This window comes from Mauremys reevesii, linkage group 4 (assembly GCF_016161935.1).
Source record: "Mauremys reevesii isolate NIE-2019 linkage group 4, ASM1616193v1, whole genome shotgun sequence".
Taxonomy (NCBI): domain Eukaryota; kingdom Metazoa; phylum Chordata; order Testudines; family Geoemydidae; genus Mauremys; species Mauremys reevesii.
This window is the reverse complement of record NC_052626.1, coordinates 111,018,002-111,042,918: the sequence shown is the minus strand read 5'-3', so window position 1 is coordinate 111,042,918 and position 24,917 is coordinate 111,018,002. Positions and strand designations below refer to the sequence as shown.

Genomic DNA, 24,917 nt, shown 5'->3' with positions numbered 1-24,917 from the left:
CCCTCTGCCTGTCCTTCCCTCATGTTCCTAGCTTTGTTTCCTCCCTGGGCAGTTCACATGCATTGGAACTGGCCCAGCCAGAAGTATCACACAGCACTTCCTCCACTGAGCCCCATCGGCTTGGCGTGAGCTCATTCACTTGTGCTTCCTGAGCTCACGGCGGGCCAGTTACACTTTATTGTTACACCTATCACGGTTCTAACTGGCTTAGCTCTTGGAGCCCAATGGGCACACAACAAAATCTCTGGTCCTTTTGGGAGTGTTGGAAAACACACCACTCTTCCTGGGATAGTCCTCGTCTTCACACCTCAGGATAACCCCGCTGTCCTTCCCCATTGCCGTATGCCTCACGCTAACCCAACTGCCCGCTCCGCATTGCCGTAGGCCTCACGCTAACCCAACTGCCCCCTCCGCATTGCCGTAGGCCTCACGCTAACCCAACTGCCCCCTCCGCATTGCCGTATGCCTCACGCTAACCCAGCTACCCCCTCCGCATTGCCGTATGCCTCACGCTAACCCAGCTACCCCCTCCGCATTGCCGTATGCCTCACGCTAACCCAGCTACCCCCTCCGCATTGCCGTATGCCTCACGCTAACCCAGCTACCCCCTCCGCATTGCTGTATGCCTCACGCTAACCCAGCTACCCCCTCCGCATTGCTGTATGCCTCACGCTAACCCAGCTACCCCCTCCGCATTGCTGTATGCCTCACGCTAACCCAGCTACCCTCTCCGCATTGCTGTATGCCTCACACTAACCCAATTGCCTTCTCACCATCTCCCAGGAGCAGGGGCGGCTCTAGAGATCACGCTGCCCCAAGCAGCGCGGAGCGCTGCGCCGCCCTTCCCCGGTCCCGCAGCGGGTCCCCTCTTCCCGCGGCTCTGGTTGAGCTCCTGCCGACGTGCCTGCGGCAGGTCCACCGGAGCCCGGGACGTGCGGACCTGCCGCAGTCATGCCTGCGGGAGCTCAACCGGAGCCGCGGGAAGAGGGGACCCGCCGCAGTCTTGCCTGCGGCAGGTCCGCTCGTCCCGGGCTCCGGTGGACCTGCCGCAGGCATGCCGGCGGGAGCTCCACCGGAGCCAAAGGCCGCCCCCCCTGGAAACGGCCGCCCCAAGCGCCTGCTCGGCGCGCTGGGGTCTAGAGCCGCCCCTGCCCAGGAGACGCCAGGCCAAGAACATGTATTGGGATCTCTGCAGAGAGCCCCACTCCTCCCATGTCTCCTACTTAATCTGGAGGGTTTCCCAAGAGACCTTGTAAAGCTTGTTTCTTTTGCAGCCTATGAATTCCCTCCTTGGCATGGTTCTTGGCTGCTGCTGCTTCCCCTGGCGCCTGTGCACAGACACTAGACCCCCTTCCCATCTCCATCCCCACTTACTCCCTCTCTTTGACCATGGGGCTGCCCATAATATCGTTCATCCCCTCGATCAAACAGGAATTATTTTGTGGCAGTTCAAGGGCCCGTGTTATACAGGTCTGATGAGATGATCACAGTGCTCCCTTCTGGCCTTCGAATCTATGAATCTGCCTCATGCTGCTCTGCGCTTCTCTGAGTGCTCTGAGTGGGTTCAGCAAGGCACACTGCTTCATGGAGAACATGATATTGCAAGCGCCTTAGTTGCAGAACGGTGCTTTTAGCCATGACTGATGTTTTGTATAACTGTTTTTGTACTAATGTGGATGGCGGCTGACCCTGACATCGGGATTTGCAAGATATTAGCCCCTACCAGGGCACCTGTTAGCATTTCACTGCCAGCTGCCTGTCTTTGGTTCGCGGTGCACTGGTTAGCACAGCTGGCGCAGGGACCGAGGCGCTGCATTGGTTAGCATTGGCCAGGTGTGTGCCTGTGAGGTGCACGTGTTGCTCACTGCACCGCTGGCTAACATTGCTCACACGCGGCCCTGGGAGCTGCTATAAGATGCTAATATAGCAATTGGGCTTTTACTGTTCTGCTATTTGTAACCTGGCCTATTTCCGTGCTATTAAAGTGCAGCTGTTATAACCTCCAACTGTGTCACTTTCCTCTTTGGAGAGAGGTTACTGCAGGAAAAACTAGCTAATAAAGCTGCTCTGTTTAAAAGCCGCATCATGACTAGGGGCTGTGGCTGCGTTGGTGATATCTCCTGGCTTGCTGGGAGGCGAGGAGGAATAGACAACAGAAGATCTATGCAGAGTCCCTAGAAAAAGTACATTTTGGGGAGGTTTTATTCACTCAAACAAGCTATAGTCATATGAACAGCAGGGATGGCTGGTGCCCAACGAATGTATTCAATGAATCATTGTTCAACCATTAGGCATACAGGGGTTTAAAATCATCTTACTCACTGTAAAAGAAGCCTGTTCCTTGGCATCGTAACTACTGCCTACATTAAGGGAAAGAAATTCACTCACTGAGCACATTAAGATCAGTTGCTTTCTCTCTTTCTAATCGCTGCTCCAGAGATTCCTGCATGGCCGGGAGAGTGAGCTACGTTCCCGTATGAAATGCTGGTTCCTCTCAAGTGCTAACACTCTTGCAAACATACCCCGGGGCAGGATTTCCCAAAGCTGAGCCACCATCAGGAAAACAAATCCACTAGCATCCCCTTTCAGTTCAGCCATGTGCTGCAAAAGGCCTACCCAAAATAAGGGCTCACTCAGATTGTGTAGGTCTTCACAATATATGTCCTCTATTGTCACATGTTTTGGAGAGCAGAGATATAGTTAACAATGGTGGTATGTAAAGTACCATCATTAGCTTCTGAATTAGCACTCATAAGAACAGCTGTACTGGGTCAGACCAAAGGTCCATCTAGCCCAGTATCCTGTCTACCGACAGTGGCCAATGCCAGGTGCCCCAGAGGGAGTAAACCTAACAGGTAATAATCAAGTTATCTCTCTCCTGCCATCCATCTCCACCCTCTGACAAACAGAGGCTAGGGACACCATTCCTTACCCATCCTGGCTAATAGCCATTAATGGACTTAACTGGATAAATTCACGGAGGTTCTCTTTTAAACGATGTTATAGTCCTAGCCTTCACAACCTCCTCAGGCAAGGAGTTCCACAAGTTGACTGTGCGCTGTGTGAAGAACAACTTTTATTTGTTTTAAACCTGCTGCCTATTAATTTCATTTGGTGACCCCCTAGTTCTTGTATTATGGGAATAAGTAAATAACTTTTCCTTATCTACTTTCTCCACATCACTCATGATTTTATATACCTCTATCATATCCCCCCCTTAGTCTCCTCTTTTCCAAGCTGAAAAGTCCTAGCCTCTTTAATCTCTCCTCATATGGGACGTGTTCCAAACCCCTAATCATTTTAGTTGCCCTTCTCTGAACGTTTTCTAGTGCCAGTATAGTCACTCAGTGAGGTGAAGAGAACAGCTTGGGCTTCAGCACTATTGTTTCAGGCTCTCTGCAGATTCAGGCAGACATTGCGACATTAGTTACACTTAGGTTACGTGTTGAAGGTTTTCTTTGCAATTGTAACAGCTCGAGATGAACTCTTTAAAATGCAAGCTGAGACTCTGGAGAAGTCTGCTCACCTGTTGGCTCACCCTATGTGCCCTCCAGGGCAGAAGTGCCCTTAATGCCATGCTGGGGCATTTACTCAGTACTGACTAAGAGGGAAGACTGCCCTGGACTGATTCGCAAGCATTATTTCTTACAGCACATGGGTGTTCTTGAAGGTCTCCATCCAAGCACTGACCTCCCTTGACCCTGCTTAGACAAGGAGCTGCACGAATAAGATATGCAATGTGCAGCCTATTTCATTCAAACTGTTCCCCCAAAATGCTTTACAGAGTTAACTACTGTAATGAATTGGCTGGCCTATGCTGTCCTCATTCAGAACTGCTCAGCTGTGTGTCCTAGGCTATATACTGGTAGCAGCTGTGACGGATTAGATCACAGAAACCCCCTTGGGAGCTGCCACCTGATGTGCCAAGACTACTTGTTCCCTGCCAGCTCAGGACTGCAGCACCCTGTCTTGCTGAGCCAGACACTCCCGTCTGCTCCAGCACAGACCCAGGGTCTGAATTACTTGCCCCAAAGCTGCAGGTTTACTTTAAAGCAGCTCACAGAAGCGTGCTTGTCTTTAACACTCAGATGCCCAACTCCCAATGGGGTCTCAACCTAAATAAATCCGCTTTACCCTGTATAAAGCTTATGCAGGGTAAACACATAAATTGTTTGCCCTCTATAACACTGATAGAGAGACATGCATGGCTGTTTGCTCCCCCAGGTATTAACACATACTCTGAGTCAATTAATAAGTAAAAAGTGATTTTATTAAATACAGACAGTAGGATTTAAGAGGTTCCAAGTAGTAACAGACAGAACAAAGTAAGTCACCGAGCAAAATAAAATAAAATGCGCAAATCTTTGTCTAATCAAACTGAATACAGATAATCTCACCCTCAGAGATGCTTCAGTAAGTTTTTACCTCAGCCTGGACACCTTCCAGGCCTGGGCACAATTCTTTCCCCTGGTACAGCTCTTGTTCCAGCTCAGGTGGTGACGAGGGGATTCTTCATGATGGCTCCTACCCTCCCTTTGTTCTGTTCCACCCCTTTATATATCTTTTGCATAAGGCGGGTATCCTTTGTCCCTCTGAGTTTCCACTCCCCACCAGGAACAACGAGATGGGGGGAAGCTGGTACAAATTACATGGGCCCAGTGGTCTGGGAGGGGGCCCGGCTTCATTGGCCCTGTTTAGCCTGTCTGCCCTTGCTGGGGGGGCCGGAAATTTTTTTTTCATCAGGGCCTGAACCTGCTCTCGGCAGCCCTGTCCCTGGTCACTAGAAAAGCCCCAGGTTAAAGATGGGTTCCAGTTCATGTAACATGATCACACGTCATTGTAAGACCCCAGACTTCATTCCTCCTTCCCTGCAAACAGAGCCATCCAGTCAATTGTCCTGGTTGATGGGAGCCATTAAGATTCCAAACCACCATTAATGGCCCACACTTTGCATAATTACAATAGGCCCTCAGAGTTATATTTCATATTTCTAGTTTTAGATACAAGAGCGATACATTTATACAAATAGGATGACCACACTCAGTAGACAATAAGCTTTGTAATGATACCTTACAAGAGACCTTTTGCATGAAGCATATTCCAGTTACATTATATTCACTCATTATCAACTTTTATAAAATCACATAGACTGCAATGTCACAGCAGCTAATGGAGATTCTTTTTCAAAACAGGGAACACAGTCCTGTGCTTTGAAAACAGGAGGAGGAGCTGGGTGAAATCTCTGCTGCTATTGTGAAATGCTTGGGGCCACGGTGTACAGTAGTGACAACCACCATGTCCCAGGCAGCTGCAGATTTGTTACAATATAGTAGCAGAGACAAGAGGGGAAAGCTAGGTTTTCAGATCAGTTCTCCTCACACATGAAATGCCTCCGTCTCTCCCGCCATCCAGCCCAATTTTCCATTATTCTGGCTGCCCAATCAGCAAAGGCAACACATATCTGCTGTGCTGTTGCGTGGGGGGAGGGAAAGGAGTTTGCAGTGGAAGCAGCAGAGCAACTTGTTTCCTAATTTGCTCAGAATGAAGGTTCCCACTAAAATGACTCCCCACTAAGTGGTCACCATAGAAACCTGCTCAGGTTTTCAAAGAAGCACTGCTCCCTGCAGGGAGAGGGCCTCACTTCTACTTGAGTTCCCCTGGAGTTTTAGCTGACCGGTTCTCACACACTGGCAGCGACAAAGCACCAGCTGCTCCCCTACCTGAGGGATGTCTAGGCCGGCTGCCTCTCCCAGGAATATCCAAGCTCATCGGCAGGTCATCCACAGCACACACACTGCTTTCTCTCCAACCTGACATGCCCAGTTTAATTTTCAAGCCAGGGCTCTGGCCACTCTGAAGCACTATATATAATCCTGCCCTATATCTTTATATTAAAACCTTTCACACTGGTAATGGAAACATTATCCTAGCTGCTTCCCAAGGCCCTTTCATTGAAGGGAATCTCATAAGCATTTATTAAGGCTCACAGCACCCATGTGAGGTATTATCTCCATTTTACTGATGGGGAAACCAAGGCACAGAGTGGCCAAATCTTGTCCAAGACCACACAGCAAGTCAGAAGCAAAGCAGGCAATGGAATCCAGAGGTCCTGAATCACAGTCATATGTGTGGATTTTCTGTAGGATCCAGTATTATAAAATGCTGTACTGTAATCGTTGGACCACATGCTCTCAGAGATACTGAGCTATTGCTTAGCTTTGGTATGTTTCTCTGGTCCTTTTCCTCCAAGAGCTGCCTATTTAATCCACATTTAGGCCTCTCTTCACAGTTCAGATCTTCTAAACTTTTAACCCCCTTGCTTTGGATTTTCTAAGCTGTTGATGCCTGTTTTGTAATGTGAGGCACCAAAATGTAGACTGAGTGGAGTGACAGTCTTATGGGTAAGACTGGGCTGGGACTCAGGAGATCAGGATCAGTTCCTGGCTCTGCCACAGACTCCTCTTTCTTCCTTTTGCCTGTCTTGTCTATTTAGAGTTCTAGTGTCTAGCTGTATGAGTACGTGCAGCACCCGACACACTAAGGCTGCTAGGCTTTATTGCAGTACAAATAATAAATCCTATCTAAGTCAAGGTTGTAAAAAGAGCCATCCTTATCCCTCTATTCCTACAGGTACCAACCCTGGTTATATACCGCTGAAGGGCATTTTTATCTTTTTTTCCATCAGTGTCACATTGCAGACTAGCCCCACCCCTGCATTCATTTTCCACATTGCTCCTCTTGAGACAGCACTCTCCTGTTATATGTGCCTACGCTTGTGCATCACATAGTATTGTACATTTAGCTGACTCAGACCTCATCACATTTCGACTTGCCCATCTCTCTTTGTCACACTGTAATTTCTATTCAGCCTCCTCTGTTTTTTCAGTCCCTTCCAGTTTTGTCTGATCCGCAAATGTGATCAATAGTGTAATTTATTCCCTCCCCACCCCCCGGGCCATTCTTTAAATAATATCCAGCCCAAGACTGATCTGATGCATCTTTGCTTCATACCTCATGCTATGTTGATGGGGTTCGGCTCAGGGTTAATTTATTTATGGTCTGTCACGTCTATAGCCATGTGACAATTGTCTCAAAAGGAATATTTCAATGCTTTATCCAGATTTCAGACTCATACACCCCCTAAATCAAACAGAATGGAGCTGGATTTTTAAAATACAAACCTCCCGCAATAAAACTTTTTATTTAACTGTGGCTAAAGCCCTGGACAGGGAGTTAGGAGATTCGAGTTCATTTGCCAGCTCTGCCACAGATTTGGCCAAGTCAAAAGAGTTCTGTGCTTGTTTATGCACCTAGAAGAAGGGGACAGATTGTCATACGTGCTCAGCATCTGCCAGCTTCCTCTGTTCTCTATGGAGCTGAGGAGGGGACAGCACCTTAGGCATCTAAACCCAGATTTTCCCAAATGGGAGCTGAGCTCACCTAAAAATCTGGCCCCACTCATAGATGCAGCTGGGCCCTTTTGAAAAATCTGGGTGTTAGTCTTTCCGTGCCTCTGTTTCCCATTTGTACAGACAGGGCTACGGGTATTTCCTTTGTCTTGTCCCTTTAGCTTGTCAGGTTTCTCTTACCATGTCAAGGTCTAGCCCAACTCTTATCTGTCGGGGGACCTGAAAGTGCTCCTCTAACAGAAATAATAATAATAAAAATTATTGCATCGAAGCGGTTATGTAGCCATGAAAATGCTGAACGTCAACAGCATTTCTATTACATTGATTTCAATCGGGAAAACAAATCTAGTTTCAGCAAGTATTTCAATTTTTGTTCAGTGGCAAATATCGTTTTGCTTTGAGTTAATTCAGTTCTGTTTGTTTTATAGGCAGAACGTTTCTGAAATTTGTATATGAACAGAGATAAACTGTATTCTCCACACACCCTTGGAAAGTGCTTCTCTTTCTATTGCACTAGCACTAGTCCTCAGCTGAGATGGGGTCCCATTGCGCTAGGGGCTGTGCGCACACATTGTAGCACAGTGTCATCTTGTGGGCCCTGCAGGTATCTAGCAGGAAGTAGGCTAGAGATAGAGTGGCAACAGTTTAGAATTTTTCTGAGGAAGATACTGAATCCGTCATCATCCATTATGTTGCAGATGCAATTGTTAAAGAAAAGATGCACTGACATCTGAGACTCATTGCATCTCAGGAACTCTGCCAGTAGAATAAATGACAGTCCATACCCCAGTAGCTTACAGTCCAAGTCAACGCCTCTGAACTGCTTTCCGGTTATCTACAGGTGTGAGGGGAAAGGAGAGATCTCCCTGTTCATCTGCTTGAAAACAGCTAAGGAGAATATTCCAGGTGTGGCACATTCAGGTGATTAGCTTGTCTTCAGTAGCCTCCCTAACAGGAAGTTTCTCCTAGCAAGGTGTCCATATGCTCTAATGAGCTCCATGCTGGGGCAGGGAGGTTGTTGAGCTTATTGCCAAGATAAGGCCTTGGTCTGGGGGAAGAATAGAGCAAAGAAGCAGAGTGGAGTTTATGTGCTTGATAATCAACTGACACCTTATTTCTGTGTGTGTGAAAGGAGCACTGAGGAGGCAGGAGAGAGAAGAAGAGGGGATGTAGGAAAGGATGAGTAGGAACGGGAAGTGGATCTTTCCAGTGTCTCCTTAAATATCTCTTGTATAAGGTAAGTGCCATTAAGTCCCCTCTTTGGGGGTGGGGAGATATAGAAACTTTTCCTCCCAAGTTCGGCTATTTCCCAGGATTGTGGCTGACTCTATGTGATGACTTTGCAGCCAGTCTCTCCCATGGAAGTGTTGAAACTTGTACTTGGATCTTCTTAGCAACTTGTTTATTTATATGACTATTTCTCTCTACAGCACTGGATAACAGGAAACTCTCCGATGTCTTCTAATCAGAAGACAACTCATCCCAATCTGCTATTTTTCCACAAGAGACTCTGCCTAAAGCCTGTCTTCATCTAGCTATATTAAATTCTCTTTATTCCCTTTGTCAGCTAAATCTGCAATTTTGTCAAAGGAGGCAATCAGGTTTGTCTGGTAGGATCTGTTCTTTATGAACCTGTGTTGCTTATCGCTCATCGTGTTGTTCTCTCATAAGGGACTGACATATTGATTCCCTTACTATATTAGCTTGACTTGAAAATGCACTTGCTTGCAACAAGTGAGTGAAACTGACAAGTGGGTGTGCAGACCTTGCCAGACATCGGTGACCCCTGCTGGAAGCACCGTTGGCAGAGTGAGGAGAGGGCTGTTCGTGTATCAGGGGAAACTCTGACTTCCTCTTTATTAGTGATCACTTCTAAGGGCCTGATCCAAAGGCCAAGGAAAGATTCCCACTGACCTCAGTGGGCTTTAGATCAGGCCCTAAATCCCCTAGTGCCTCACTTCTTAACTGTTTAAAACAGGGAATTTGTTCTCTCATCAGTTGCAAGTCTTGCCCTCTTGTTTCTCATGTATGTTAGTTGGTAGATATCCTGGTAATTAACAAACCACCTGTGGTTTATAGGATGCCAACAATTAATTCTCTTTCCTTTTTCTCCGTTCCTGCTCCACAGAGCTTAAGTCTGACTCCACTGCTGTTCTCAACCTGTATTCCACTGCCAGAGTCAATATTTCTCTTATATGAGGCCCATGTGCAGGAGAAACTTAAAGTGAGGCAACTGCATTATTGAAGCAGTTCTTAGACCTTCTGCTGTGTGTAATCCACTAACTTTTAATAGTAATATCTTAGCATGTGCAGTGCTTCAGAACACAATGGGCCCACTTTTTGCAAGGGCAAAGCACATTGCGGGCTGTGCTTTCCTGACAGTCTGGCCATGAGCATCACAATGGGAGCTCCTGGGCACTGAGTGCTATTGAATACCTGGCCCTGATTTATGTGCCTAAACAGGAGCTGAGATCTCTTGAATGTCAGGCCCTAACTGTGGGAGGTGAGCCCTTGGAAATCTGTCCCCCTGCAAACACTGGATAACAAATCTCCCAACATCTCAGGAGAGAGAGGTAAATGGATTTATTCTCTCCATAGATTGGGAGAGCTAGGTAAAGTGACATGCCCGAGGCAACATTATGAATCAGTGATAGAGACAGATTTAGAATGCAGGCGTTCCTTAAATTCTGAGTCCTTTTTTTTTTTTATGATTTCTTTCCCATTACTACAGTCCCCCTCTGCACTCCACCCTTCCCTAGTCAGCAGCTGTCAGAAGCTGGGGAACCCAGCTGTTTTCTTGTCATCTGGTCCACGGGATTAAATTCACTCTGTACAGCATTTGTCTACAAGTGTCTTGGGGACCCAGGGCTCAGTCACTGCCTGAAGTAGCGTCTCCTGGTGCTGGTGTAATTTGGTCACTGACATGACTTTAATACAACCCTTAAGTATGCATTTGTTTCCACTAAGCCCTTGAGTACAGCCAAGTCCTTTTTATATTGAAATCCAGGATCCTCCATAACATTTTATTATGAGGTTTGCTATTTCTGGAGCTGCAGTTACCCTGTTATGAGCAAGGCACATAACATCTTTTGATATGAAATCATTAAGGGCACAGCAGAGTTCATTACAGGGGCATTTCACTGTATTAAGAACAAATCAATACCACATACTAATATAGCAACATGATACCTGGCTTCAGTTATGAATAGTACAGCTAGAAATGGAGACAATATTCTCTTGGCCTCAGTGTGCTCCTCTTCCAATATATTACCTGTTGTGTTTTCCCTAGTTGTTGTGGTGGATTTATATTTGGACATGATCCAATGGCTGTTTTTTGAGATATCTGAACACTATATTTTTAAGGCATAGGAGAAAGATATCGCCAATGTAACTTCCTGATCAAGGAAGGATGCAGGTAGACCCCCATTGATTTCAACTGAGCTCCCGGGGGGTCCTTCCAGAGAGAGATCATTGGAGGATTGGGGCCCAAAGCACCATCTTTCATGCTTGGCTCATGCACATTTCCCTAAGTAATAAATAACTATGGAGCAAGCATTAGAAACTTCAGCCTAGGAGAGGATTTTGAAGGGAGGGAAGAGGGGAAGTTTAAGCAGAAGGGAGGGCACTGCTGGCAGCGAATTCTCTGGAAGGGTCACTTTCCTTTGGAATGATCTGCCCTGGCTCAAGATCTGAATTAGCTGTCCTTCTGGGCATGCTGTATAGCCTTTCTAGTTGAGTCGGCATTGGCAGAGGGCTGAGGTGGTACAGGGTGGTCTGTCTACTGGTAAGGTGTTTGTGGGGATGGGGCAAAGGGCATTCTAAACTGTATTATTAACATGACTAAATGGTGGGCAGAATTCTTTCCAAGGAAATCAACAGCAAGTCTATCCCACAAAAAGAATTGGAACTCTGGCCTCCCCCAGCCACCTGCCTTCCAGAATTTCTCCGTAACCATCAAGCCCTGCCCTTGTGCATCTTGAAACGTTTCCTTTTGTAGCTGACCCAGTGACTTTCCCCCCCCTCACCGCCATCACGTTTCTCGTGCCCATCACAGTGTCTGATGTTGATGTGAATCTCCTTCGGCTGTAATTTGGTTGGGGTAACTCAATAATCCCTAGAGGATGATAGGGGTGGTTTTGTTTGGCAAACAAACAATTACTCAACACTGGATTTTAATTATTTTTTGCCTCTTGAAATTATGCTTAATGGAGAAGAACAGCCATTTGTCAAGGCCACACTTAACACTGACTGGAACCAAAGGGGGTTTTCTTAAAGCCACGCTGACAATAAAAAATCAAGTTAGCAGTGCTTGGTGCTGTAGGCTTTCTCCATAATGATCTGACACGCTCAAGCCATTATTAACTTAATGCTTTCATTTGCTAGCTCATTCCTGGAGGAAGCCCTCCTGGTCTAACGGCTATTGCTAGTTAGAAAAAAGTACAGTTAATAGCTTGGGCTGCACGGGGAAAGGCCTACAGCTCAAGACAAAGTTAATTCAGTTTCGTTTCGTTAAATTTCTAGCATGAACTTAAGCAAAGCCTCTTGTTCTACACTTCCAGCCCAGGTGTTCAGTTTTTCATTATTGTGAATTTATTTGTAAACTTAATTATAAAAGTACTGAACTTCCAATTTTTCAGGGCCCTGTTAGCTTTAGGGCTTCTGTACGTTAGAAAATGTTACTGCGTTTAAAGACAATTGGTAAGAGTCGTGTTAGCTGGCCTGGTACTAACTGGTCAGTGTAGACAAAGACAAGTTCTGTTTCAGCAACCCAGGGTTTAATCGTGAATAGCTGACGCAGTGCTGAACATCGTTTGTCCTGTTTTGTGATGACTAGTCAGTTACATTTAGCGCCACTCATCTCGTCTCATTCATATCTGAACAAGGCTAATGCTAGTAATATAGACAGGCCTTAGTGAAAACCCCCCATAGCTTGTAGTAGTCACAGCAGTCTGTGAATAAACAAGTTGAGATCACTAGGCTATAACTTGATAGATTTTAGACTAGCAAGGACTACTGTGATGATAATATAATCTGAAATCTTGCATAGACTTTCAAGCCCAACAACTATTCACTGAACTTGAGTATCTCTTCTAGAAAGAGATCCCATCTTGATTTAAAGACTCCACCTGTTGGAGAACTTATGAGGTTTTTCTCCTTTCCCACTAGCAGTTTTTAAACAAGTTATTTAATAAGGGAAAGCAGGAAATATATCTAGAAAGGGATGGTTAAAGTGGTTAACCTACCTGTTATGTTCTGCACTGTGTGTCTGCCAACCCAGGGGTAGGGTTTCTGTACACAATTCAATTCCCAGTAAAAGCTCCATCCAATATTGCAGGAGTGCACAGTACGGTGCCCAAGGGCTGAACACAACCCGTAGAGGAATAATAGAACCTAGTTCCTGACTGTGCTGTAATTGCAGAATGAGTATGAAGCTGATCAACTTATTGCAAGTGACCTGCAGTCTTCAAAAAGCCACTTCTATTTATCAGTCTGGAAAGATACAAGTAGAAGCAAATGTTAGGACTATTATATCAGCTGGACTTTTCTGTGGTATTTGTCACAATGGTATCTGAAAGCCTCATAAACTAGCTAGCGGTCTCACAAGTGGGAGAAATTGAGGCACAGCGAAATTAGGTGACTCATCTAAGCTCACGTGGGAAATCTGTCCTTGGCTCTGCTACTGCACTCAGATCTCTTGAGACCCAGCCCAGTACCTTAGCTATAAGCCTGTCCTTCCTTCCCCATAGCTGTACATATTTACTGCTTGTTTTTAAGTTATGCAAATGAGTGTGCTAATTAGCTGGGGTGGTTCTGCTCCTGGCAAGTAGTTAACATGGCCTTCATTGGGGCAGAGATATGGAAAACATCCCAGGTAAAGCAATGGGAGTCCTGCCTGTCAAGGGAGGATCAGATTAGGCTGTTGGGCCACATTCGAAGCTCATTGAGGTCAGCATCCCAGATCGGGTCCCTAAAGAGAGGTATTGATGATGATTTTGTTTAATACACATGGCATATTTAAAACATTGAGATACCATGGTATTAAGAAGAGCATAATATTGAGGTAGAATACATTCAAATCCAGGGGTTTAGTGCAGGCCCTTGTCTAGTTAATTTCAAGTAGACAGACATGGCACTGATACTGAGCAAAGTGTGGATCCTAACTTTTTGGCTCAGGTCCTTCTTGTTTAAAACCACAGGCCTAAATTTTTCAAAAGCAACTGGTGACTTTTGGGGTACTCAACTTAAGACACTTTGTAGAGGGGTCTGATATTCAGAAAGTCCTAAGCGTCTGCCCCCTGAAACCCAGGTCCCTTCAAATTATCTCATATTGGGCATGCAAAGTCACTAGTCACTTCTGGAAAACTTAGGCCATAGCCCATAACATTTGGCTTTTTAGGAGTGTTAACTATGTTTATTCCTTGCATGCCCAACAGCTGATATGTTTTCTTTGATCACCATTAGGTCTGCCCCCAAAAGCAGAAAATAACCAACTGGGTTTAGTAAAGCTCTTGCTCTTACATTTGGGAAGGATAAATAAAGGATTTTCCTGCATCTATTTCTGATTCAGCTCTTACAAGGCATTATGATTACATTCAGCACAGCACATGTAGAGTAGGTACCACAAAAAAGTGGGTCAGGCTATGGAAATCCTGTGTGCTGCATCTTGGTTATAGTTATATAGAAGGGCATTATGAAAGGAGGTGTCTGACTGGCTCACTGAGGCTTTGACTGTGTGTATCGCTCTGTAAATAGGGTGCCAAAGCCACAGCAGGTGCAAACTTCTCTACAAAGTGCTGGTATGTAGAGATCTTCCCAGGGCCGCCCAGAGGATTCAGGAGGCCTGGGGTCTTCGGCGGCAGGGAGAATTGCTGCTGAAGACCTGGCACTTCGGCGGCGGGTCCCGGGGCGGAAGGACCCCTCGCCATGGGTCTTCGGGGCACTTGGGCAGTGGGTCCCAGAGTGGAAGGACCCCCAATTGCTGCCAAAGACCTGGAGCGGAAGAAGCTCCAGGGGCCCGGGCCCCACAACAGTTTTCTGGGGCCCCCGGAGTGAGTGAAGGACCCTGCTCCAGGGCCCTCGAAAAACTCTCGTGGGGGCCCCTGTAGGGCCCGGGGCAAATTGCCCCATTTGCCTCCCGGACGGCCCTGGATCCTCCTAAGAATGCTCCCATGTTAATCTCGAGTGGAAGTGCAGATCGCTAGCAAAAAGGGCTATGTTATATCTTCATTCATCAACAGTCTCAAAGTCCAGGTTGAATTTGCAGGACTGGCAGCTGGAAAATCACGTAAACTCAGGATACTTGATCTGGAGTCACTAACGAGACAATAAAGTGGAACCCTCCAATGAGATGCTTACAGGGTCACTTTTCAGAGTAGAACTGCCCTTGAAGGTCTGAGGCCCAAGATTTTGTGTGCAGCTGCACTAAACTTAGTTCAGTTCATGTGCTGCATGAGAATATCTTTGTTAAAATTGCTGTTTCAAAGAACTATAAACAATGTTGCAATACTACTGATGCCCCATTGTGTCTTTGTAAAGGATCTAGCACAATCTCTACCCTGAAGAACTTCTAATAATTCTGATATGGAGATATACCTATCTCATAGAACTGGAAGGGATCTTGAAAGGTCGTCAAGTCCAGTCCCCTGCCTTCACAGCAGGACCAAGTATTGTCCCTGACAGATTTTTTGCCCCAGATCCCAAAATGGCCCCCTCAAGGATTGAACTATAACCCTGGGTTTAACAGGTCAATGTGCAAACCACTGAGCTATCCCTCCCCCACCCCCCTTAAATAGCTGTCTCTTATTGCTCACTCACCATTTTTGTTAGAGTCCTAAAAACCCAGTCAAAGATCAGGCCTCATTGTGCTAGGCACCGAACATCCAGTGACTCAGTCTATAATTCAGGTTGCTTTTAGTTGTTTAATTCTTTCTATTAATGTATTTTTATTTGATGTGTGTTCTAGTTTCAGGTTAATATAATCTCAGATGCATCCTTCCACCATAGAATTCCAAACTCCACTTGGAAAATAAAAATGATTATGAAGCAGGTAAGCGACTATACTGTGGTGAAATCTCTGAGATATCTATAGGTCCTCTAGCTGACAGATTTCTACATTTAATTTAGTGTTGCCCCAGTAGCACAATCTCTTTCTACAGTGTGTTTCTGAGTAAACTAAGCTGAAGTGAAAAGTTCTCCGTTTGTGAAGATTCTGGGCAGATCAAGTTTGCCTAGAAAAACAACCCCCTCCCCCATCTTAGCTTTCAAGGTTCAATATTGATTATTTCTGCTGTGCATCAGTTTGATTACTCTTTTCAAATAGACTTGGTGGCCTAGAAAGACGATCTGATGTGCTCATGTTAGACTCTAGCATTTATCCTTCACTTTTCTTATACAACATCTAAGTCATAGCTGTAGGAAGAGAACCACTCTCGGAGCATTCATAGTCAAAGGACCAGGGGTGAAATCCTGGCCACGTCATTAGGGTTACAGTATGGCCTGACTTTTGCTGACTGACTAACATGCATTAAAATCCCCTTCAAATTCTTATTAATTCTTTCCTTGCTTCCACAACTAAAGAGGCTTTCTGGATCATGGTGGTGTTCCTGTTACTTCCCCTCTCCCACAAGCCATCCCTAAAAGTTAGGCACAGGGCTGCTCAGTGTTGCACCACCCAAGTTGCTTTGGATCTGGGCCTTAGTGTCTATGGCACAACTTCACAAGCTGCTGCTGCATTATATTCTCAGTCTTTTTGCTGCCTCACAGTCCTCTTATGTCTTGTCTCTTACATTTTTTTCATTTGGCTAGCTACAATACAACCTTAAATTTTCTTCCTAAAAAGCTTTGCTTCAAAGGGATAAAAGCATGTATTTTTGTCTGAGTACCTGGGAAAACACTATAGATGGCTCTCGGGCCACAGACTGTATTGTATCAGAAGAAAGTTGGAGAACTGTTTCCTTACTGCTTATGGCTTTAGTCATATTTCATAAGGACTCTATGCTAGTTTCTTCATACCGATGAGATCAGCCTCTAGGTTTTCTAATTAGCTAACTAAATACAGATTCTTCCTTATCTGTAGTCCCAAAATTAGCAAAGTATAGGTTAAGAGATTGAGCTAAGACTTCAAAATTGAAGTCAAGTACTTCATGTACCTCTGTTGCATCTTCTAGTGTTTTTTGCTCATTCCTGCTCAGCACCTTCCACCTTCTTTATTCCTAAAGCTCCAGGGTTTGTGGTATTGAGGCAAGCACTAGCCTGTTCCAGTACATTGTCCATTTGTGTGATCTCATGACAGATCATTTTCTGTGCTGATATAAAATCTCAGGATGTTTGACAGATCCAGGACCTTAGCTAGGACTATGGTGCGGACAGGTTGTCTGAGGTGCTGTATTTTTTTTTTCCAGTGCTTGTTTACTGACTTACCATTCCCACTTAAAAAAAAAAAAAAAAGCAAAAGGTCCAGTCTTTGACTGCAAGAGACTCAATTTGGAGTCATAAGGTAGGAAAGTTCAAGATTTAAGCACAAACACAATGGGAGCCCAAGAGAAGCATGTCTGTTGAGCCCCCCTCCATGTCTTTTGAACTAGATCTGTGGTTTTAAGAAATGAATCACTACTTCCATTGTAGGACCTACACAAACAGAGTTCTAGAGCTTCTGCCTCTATTATCACACTACATTGTGTTGCATCTGTTCTGAAAGAAAATAGACTTGTGTCCCCAAGATGACTTTTTTTAACAAGTGTGTAAAAACAGGGTACTTGCTTAATATCACAGGAATTACTAGAAATAAATCCATGTTAGCTCATTTAATCCAGCCTCTGCACACCAGTGTGCAGGATTGTTCTCCAATGGAAGAGTCTACTTTTGGAAAGGTACCTAATGTACACGACTGTGTCCCTTTAACCATGAAGCCTTAAACAGAATGTTTTTAATGTATTTTTCCTAGATAATATGGCAGATGTGCAGAACATAAGCTATCCAACTGTGAAACACAAATGCCAAAACTAATCACTTAATGCCCTTTGCATTAGGATAAAGCATGTCTTTTAAAATAAACAGTCCACATTCAGCAGTTTTTCATTTGGAAAACTGTCAGTAATAAACTGAAAAGGAAGTTTAAACTATAAAGATTCCTGGGACTGATCAATATAGTTAGAACCTTGGTAACTTCTCTTTTATACAGAATTGTTAACGCCCAATGAAAAGTATTGTGGCAAAACTGGTCCATTGTATTGAGGCAGTTGTGCCCAGTAATAGTCCTAGTTATCAAATAGCACTCATCTAGAAACCAGATTTTGTTTAACCCAACTTTGCAGTTTTCTTTATGGGGAAAAAATCCAGTTACTTTTTACTCAGTAGCTGAGCTGTATGTGCCAAGAAAGTGAATGTTGCCAAGGAATATGGTCTCCAAGTTAGAGAATTATTGTATTATCTGCTCCAGTTTATCTTCTAGCAACCTAGTGTGGCTATGAATTATGTCTGACATTTGCATGTAGGCTGAAGCTGCATTCTCAAGGGTGAGAGTTCTGGGCATGCACACAATGCAGGACCTGTGCCTCTTACTCTTTGTGGGTGGTGAGGGGGGGAAATTGTATGAGGAAACTAAGTCTTTCAGCCAGAAGAGATAGAGGTGCCACATGCTGAGAAGGGTGCTGTAAGAAGTACAGTCCTTCCTTTAGCTATGATACTAAATTGATGTCTCTTCTGACAGCATCCCAAGGTTAAGGGGTGACTATCCTCCAGACTTGTGGTGGAAAGACTTGCCTAACACTCACTCTTTCTTAAAGAGGTAACAGCCAAGATTTATGTGCATTACTGCTGAGGACCCAGTGTTCAGTCCTGCAAGCTGCTGAGCATTCTGGCCCTGATTCAGGAAAGCAGTTAAGTACATATGTTACATTAAGATGTGAATTGGCCTACTGACTTCAATAGGACTACTCATGTATTCTTAAGTTGAGCACCCAACTACCTGCTTTGCTGAATCAGATGGAGGGTGCTCAGCACCTTGCAGGATCAAGGCCATAGACCTCTGTCCTGCCAATACTAATATGCATTCTCAACTTCACTTAAGTTGTTAATTGGCTTTAGAGGAACAACTCACAAGTTAAGCCTGTTAAGTGTGTGCAGGATCAGGGCTATAATCATTGCTCCCTTTGCTTTTCCAAAGTCAATGTTCTAAACTAACTGAAGCATAGGTGCTCCCAAACTTAGTTCTAGGGAAGGCCATCTGCCTCCTTCACAGGGGTAGGAAATACCCCCTACTATCACTGACAGTGAAGAGGAATGTCTGCTCTTACAAAATGACCTCTCTCTTCTTACACAGTACCTATTTTCCTTACTCTGTTGGAACTCAGAACTTCAGACCCAGCCTCTTCACTGACCACTAGTGTAGACAACTGCTCAAGAGAAGGAACAACTTCATCTCAGCATTGAGTGGTGTTTTAACTTTAACACAAGGAATTTCAAGTTTAGTGGACACTAAAACCCTAATCCAGAAACTGAAATTGGATTGGGGAGAGAAAGGGAATAACTAAATACAATTCTGTAATAATCACTAAACAACTTGGCTACATTTCATAAAAAATTTATTAAATACTGTTACTGGGTGAAAATTTCTTAAAAGGACTGAAGGAAAGGGAAACTGCCTACTTGACTGTCAAGCTGCTGCAAAAAACCTTCTATCCATACTTTAAACTCCAATGCTGGACTGTAAGTGGATTTCATCTTTCAAATGCTTCCTTGGAAGAGATTAGCGGCTGGAAAGTGAAATCCTTCACTGGCTGGTGTATGAATGGCTTGCATCTCTCTAATTCCTAAACAGTCCAGTTGGAGACTTGCTAGTGGTGCTTTTTGGCCCATATGGCTGTAGTATGAAACCATCCACCCACTGCTTATTTCTCCAGAGGGGCATAATTCAAGAGCTTCTCAATCAGATCCACGTGGGCTAGCAGCATGCGACGGCAACAGTATCTCTTCAATCCTAGGGCATCCAGGGCATCCCTGACAATGAACAAATGACACAGTGAAAAAGCATTCCTTAGAATAGTAGCATTGAAAGTGGCCCTAAGCGACATACTTAAAACTTAAATTTAAGAGTGACAAAATACTTTAAACTAGAGTGACAAGAGAAACACAGGGGTAGTTAGCAGCTTTTAAGAGCTCCTGCTCAGTCCTGGACAGGTATCTTATTTCTGTTAATGTTCTTTTCCAGTGTTGTTGCTGAGCAGGATACATAGCTGAAGCCTGCTCTTCCTGTCAGATTAATTAAAGAAGGGGGTCCAACCCTTTCTGTGGAACTAAAGTTAAACACAGAGTCAAACTGACATTGATATTTCCACCTTGTTCTTACAGGTGGTAAATCTGACTGCCTAATTCCCATGGGGACACAATTAACTGCTTTTGGAAATCCAAACGCTCTATGTCTAGTTCAGAAGGATTCTCTCCACTATGAAAGACCATGTCAAACTCAACCCATGACCAGTCTGCTGAATGCAAGTTCTTCCTGCTAGGAAACATCTTTTTAGACTTCATGGTTGTGAACATGACTTTTAAATAAGCCCATGCTTACAGTATAACAACTGAGTAAGGGGACTTGGTTTCACTATTGTTGCAATTGGTAGCATAGAGGGTGACCTACTCTGGTTTAAAAATCTGAATGATCAGAAACATTACCCTGGTAACAGGGATGCTGTTTAGAAACTTGTACTATAACAGCATCCCCACTACTGTGATAAAAGCCTTAAACTGTCTGGGATTTTAAGCCAGTTACTTGGATATGGTTTGGTCACATCTATACTAACTAGGAACCTGGCTAGTGTAGTCGTAGCCCAAGTTCTAGAGCCAGAAGCCCTTCTTCTGATATTACAATGGTGTAACTCCACAAAGTTGAATTGCTCCTGATTTACACTAGTGAGATCAGAACCAGGTCCACAATATGTCAAAACAATCCTATCAAGTCTCAAACATACATTTCTGCCACATACAAATAGTTCATGATGGCTTTGGCATTCCTCTAAGTAGAGTTACTTAAATTAAAGACTGAAAAAACAAATACACTATCTTGGAACTGAATGGTAATTAGTAAGCTACCACTGAAAACAGCCACGATAAATAGCTATTAAAAAGAGCATTACAAAAAAAATTCTTAGAAGCCTGCTCTGTATCGTTACTATAGGCTATAATTAACACTATAACACATTGCCATAATTTGTTTCCTGGACCTGTAGTATCTGAGCTCAACAACATCCATTGGTGTGATCTTTCTGGAAGGGCACTTACAAGTATGCACTCCAGGATAGCAATGGGATTTAGGAAAAGTAGTGCCTGGCACATTCATCGAACACAACTGACAAATGAGAAATAAAATCTCAGTTGTGAGATAAGTCTTTTCTACAACCTTGGCAAGAAGCTCTGAAGAGGCTAAAGGGGTGGATTAGGAATCCCCATGTGTTTAACGGCTAGTCAAGGGAAGATTTTAGGTTTTAGTTTTTTTTTTTTTTTAAAACTAATCTCATCTTCATAGTCTCTCTGGTAAAGCTGGGAGTCTTAAGCCTCAACCCTCACTGAAAGCTGGATTTGTTAGAAATTGTCTTAACGGGAAACAGACTATGCAGAATAAACACTGGAAGTAGTAATACATAATGAATTGTCAAATGCATAATGAATTATTTTTTCTGATCTGCCAATTGTACATAACAGTAAAAAATTACAAATGATTTGTGTGATTTACTTTTAAATGACTTATGAAAGGAAAGCTTATTTTCAATGCACAGTGTTATGCTTCCTAATGTTGAAGCAGACACTTAGGATCTGTCTGGTACATAATTGAGATTTATAGCGTGACTTGAGAGAAGTCTCCTTCAAGTTACAGGATAATTTTAGTTCTTGGGCAGCTCCAAGTAGACTGTGTTAAATGTGGAGTAGCGTTATGGTTATCAACCAAATATTGAGAGAAAATTATGTGATTAATCATTTCATCTGAAGAATAGAACATACTCCCAAAAAAACCCTCAGTCAGCTCTCAAAGATGACTAGCAAATTTGGGTGTCCAACTTGAGACACCTTAAAAAGGGCTTGACTTTCAGAAATTACATACTCCAGCACACAGCTCAAGTGGGTAGATACCCAAAATTACTAGTTACTATTGACAATCTTGGCCTCCACTTTTCATCCCCTCCTCTTTCATGTATTTTCCAGTTGCAGTCCTGATGTAACAAACTGCTGGCAAAGTTGAATTCAGTTTATTTCCCCCCCATACAGTATTCATCTAAGGGCATTGCTACACTAGAGAGTATACAGAGGCACTCACTAGTAGCTGCTCTATGCCAGTGATAGAGAGCTCTTCCACTGGCTTAACTACTCCTGCCCCTGTGAGAGGCAGTAGCATGTTGACAGAAGAAACTCTCCTGCTGACATAGGGCCGTCCACACCAATGCTTATGTTGGTATAAATTATGTCACTCGGGGTGGTTTATTCACACCCTGAGTGATGTAAGTTATGCCAACATAAACTGTAGTGTAGACATAGCCTGAGATTGTTGGGTCTTTACTCAAGCCTCTGATCATCCTTTTGGCTAGGTGGCACAAGGATTCACTAGGTGACATAACAGCTTTTTTCTGCCTGTATGGTTGAAGGAACAGTGGTGTGGCTTTGTGGTGAAGTCTCCATTATAGCTCCCCCTTCAGCTATTAGAAAAAGCGCTGGACAGAAAGGGTAGTTTTTCTAAGTTGCTGAACACTTACTGACTTCAATAAGAGATGTGAGTGCCAAGTATATCTGAAAAATCAAGTTGTGGGTGCCCTTGTTCATTTTACAGACAAGACATAGGGGGGCTGGTGAAAACTCCTATAACCCTGCTGGAAACTTAACAGGCAGGGAAAGCAGTCAAGTGGCAAACTAGGGCCTGTGAATATTTACACATATACTTAAGGCACTACCCCCAATGAAGTCAATGGATGAATACTGAGGGCCTGTCTACGCTACAAAATTAGGTCAACCTACAGCCACCACAGCAATTAAATCAGCTGTTGGTGTCCATGCTACCATCCTTCTGCCAGTGGTTTACATCTTCACCAGGAGCACTTGCTCCAACTGCAGTGGGGCATTGTGGGGCACTGATAGCTGGAGCAAGGGGCACTGTGTGCCCAGGGTGGGGATCAATTTTACAGCAGGAGCTTGCCAGAAGTGAATTGACATTCTTGTCAGTTTCACGGCTACTATTTCACATTTCCTCTCCAGCTCCCCTTGAGCCCAATGCCCTGCTGACAGTGCAGGGGGGAAGAGCTGTGAACCTGGTGGCTGACTGTCAGCGATGGGGCCGGTCTCCAGTGTCTACACGGACACTGCACCACCCTAGCTACATCGACCTAAGCTCCACATCTCTCGTGAAGGTGGTGTTATTAAGTCAATGTAGTGGGCAATTTACATCAGCAGGAGCACCATTGTAATATAAGTCAACATAAGATGCCTTACGTCAATCTACCTCTGTAGCATAGACCAGGTCTGGCTAAGTCTTTGCAAGATCAGGGCCAAGGAGCATAAAGAAATACTTACCCTTCTGTGTACTCTGCTTGCAGAAGGCCAAGATATGCCTCCCACTTATTTCCAACTATTTTGCCGCAGGTGAAGCATCTGACTGGGATAATCATTTTCTTGCAGTAACTGTCAAAACATTAACCAAATAACATGCTTACCACTTGTGTTTACATGTCAGAATGCATTTGATGCATCTATAAAATATCACCATGGAAGTTTTTCACATAGGGCAAAAGGGAGGTGGGAACTCCAGGACTGCACCACTGCTGGAAGGGTCAGCTCCACCACTCAAGTATAGTATCAGAGGGGTAGCTGTGTTAGTCTGGTTCTGTAGAAGCAGCAAAGAATCCTGTGGCACCTTATAGACTAACAGACGTTTTGCAGCATGAGCTTTCGTGGGTGAATACCCACTTCTTCGGATGCAAAACGTCTGTTAGTCTATAAGGTGCCACAGGATTCTTTGCTGCTTTCACTCAAGTATAAACATTCTCCTTTTGTTTATTTTAATGATACTACTGGATTGATTAACCTATTATTAGTATAGAGCAGCTGTATGCCAAGTTTCAGTCCACACGCAGTTTTAACACAACCCCCTGAGGGTATGTCTCAACTTACCACAGTGTGCAGAGTACAGGCATTACACACCTACTTCCACACTGCCGTGAAAGGCAGGCTGCATTCCCATTCCTCACTGTGGTACGTACACAGTGCAGTGAATGGCCCCGGCAGCTTCCCCACTGCTGGAGCCTTTCCCTATTGCAGGAGTGGAAAGGCTCTGGGAGTGGGATGGTAAATTTACTAAAAAGAGCCATGTAAGAGACACTCGGGGGCACCTAAAGAGCCTGTGTAGGGCCCTTTAGAGTATATCTACACTGCCCACATTACAGCTTGGCCAAGGCAATGCTGTGACATGGGCAGTATAGGGGATGTCTACACTACCCATGTTACCCTGCGGCTGTGGCAGTGCTGTGACATGGGCAGTGTATTATTGCTGGGCGAGAGCTCTCCCGGCAATAAAACCCCCCACTCCTAACGAGCGGTGGTAGCTTCATCGCCGGGTGCGCGGTCTATACTGGTGCTTTTCAGCGCTAAAACTTTTGTCCCTCGGGGGGGTGTTTTTTCATACCAATGAATGACTAGTTTTAGCGCTGAAAGTGGCAGTGTGGACACAGCCTCGCTCGTTTAAGCGGTTCACACGGGTGGTATATGGTGTCCTGCGAGACATACCTTGGATTAGAAATAAAAAAGGGGGGGGGGCGGCGGCGTCTGAGTGGATCAAGTGGCTCATGGAACGGGAGCTCCGCGCTACAGCGGTGCTAGAGCCAGGGCGGCAGGCAGCGGCTCCGGGCTGGTTTGTTTAGAGGAGAAACAAGGTTCACGGTGGGGGCCTGGCCCGCGGCGACTGGTTGCAGGTCCTTCCGCGGGACCCCGGGCCCTTCAACTCCGCGCCGCTTCCTAACGCCCACCGCCCGGGGCCGCGCACGGGGCAGGGCCCCGCCTTACACCCACCCACCCGGATGCGCCGGCCCAGGACCATCTCCCCGTCCCGCCTGCGGGCGGAATAAGGGGGAGGGGACGCTCGGGGCTCCCTGGCCGAGCGCTGTACCAAGCGCGCGCGAAGCCGGGGGGGGGACCCCGGTGGGTGTCTGCAGGGAAGAGGCGCGGGCCGGTCCCAGGTGGATGGCTCCGGGCGGGGGAACCGCTCCCGGGAAGGGGGTGGTGACGGCGGGGCCCGCTCCGCCTCCCGGAGACCAGGCAGGGGAAGTTGGCGCCCTCCCCGAGTTAGTGGGTCCAGTTACCTCAGCAGGGCCTGCACCGCGTCCGGTAGCTTCACCCCACGCGCCGCGGTTGCTCCTCCAACGGCAGTTGCCCCGCTGTGGGCGATACCACTATACCTGATTTGGCGGGGGGGGGGTCAGTGACGAGACACAAGGCACAATGCAACCGGGGATAATAGTGATCTACGGCATAGCGCAC

At 45.3% G+C, this 24,917-nt stretch overlaps 1 protein-coding gene and 1 long non-coding RNA gene across 4 annotated transcripts; one reads left to right on the top strand and one right to left on the bottom strand.

Moving 5' to 3' along the window:
* Positions 1-8,396: 8,396 nt before the first annotated feature.
* On the top strand, positions 8,397-21,106 carry LOC120403745. Of its 2 annotated transcripts, none has more exons than XR_005597708.1 (3): positions 8,397-8,646; positions 15,373-15,456; positions 19,758-21,106. It is a non-coding gene; the product is annotated as an uncharacterized LOC120403745 (long non-coding RNA). The 2 variants fall into 2 exon arrangements; XR_005597709.1 differs by lacking the exon at positions 19,758-21,106 and adding an exon at positions 18,730-19,015.
* On the bottom strand, positions 18,975-24,875 carry POLR2L (RNA polymerase II, I and III subunit L). 2 transcript variants are annotated; one of them, XM_039535304.1, is made up of 3 exons: positions 24,740-24,875; positions 22,959-23,066; positions 18,975-19,406 (listed from the first exon to the last, which is right to left on the bottom strand). In XM_039535304.1, the coding sequence occupies exons 2-3, from the start codon at positions 23,051-23,053 to the stop codon at positions 19,298-19,300; spliced, it is 204 nt and encodes a 67-aa protein (XP_039391238.1). In that variant the 5' UTR covers positions 23,054-23,066; positions 24,740-24,875; the 3' UTR covers positions 18,975-19,297. The 2 variants fall into 2 exon arrangements, with proteins under 2 accessions (XP_039391238.1, XP_039391239.1); XM_039535305.1 differs by lacking the exon at positions 24,740-24,875 and adding an exon at positions 24,168-24,386.
* Between the last annotated feature and the right edge of the window lie 42 nt (positions 24,876-24,917).

Coding starts and splice junctions, on each gene's coding strand:
- POLR2L (XM_039535304.1), bottom strand. CDS start 23,053: ATGATTATCCCAGTCAGATGCTTCACCTGCGGCAAAATAGTTGGAAAT. Junction 19,407..22,958: donor CAAGCAGAGTACACAGAAGG/GTAAGTATTTCT, acceptor GTTCATTGTCAG/GGATGCCCTGGATGCCCTAG.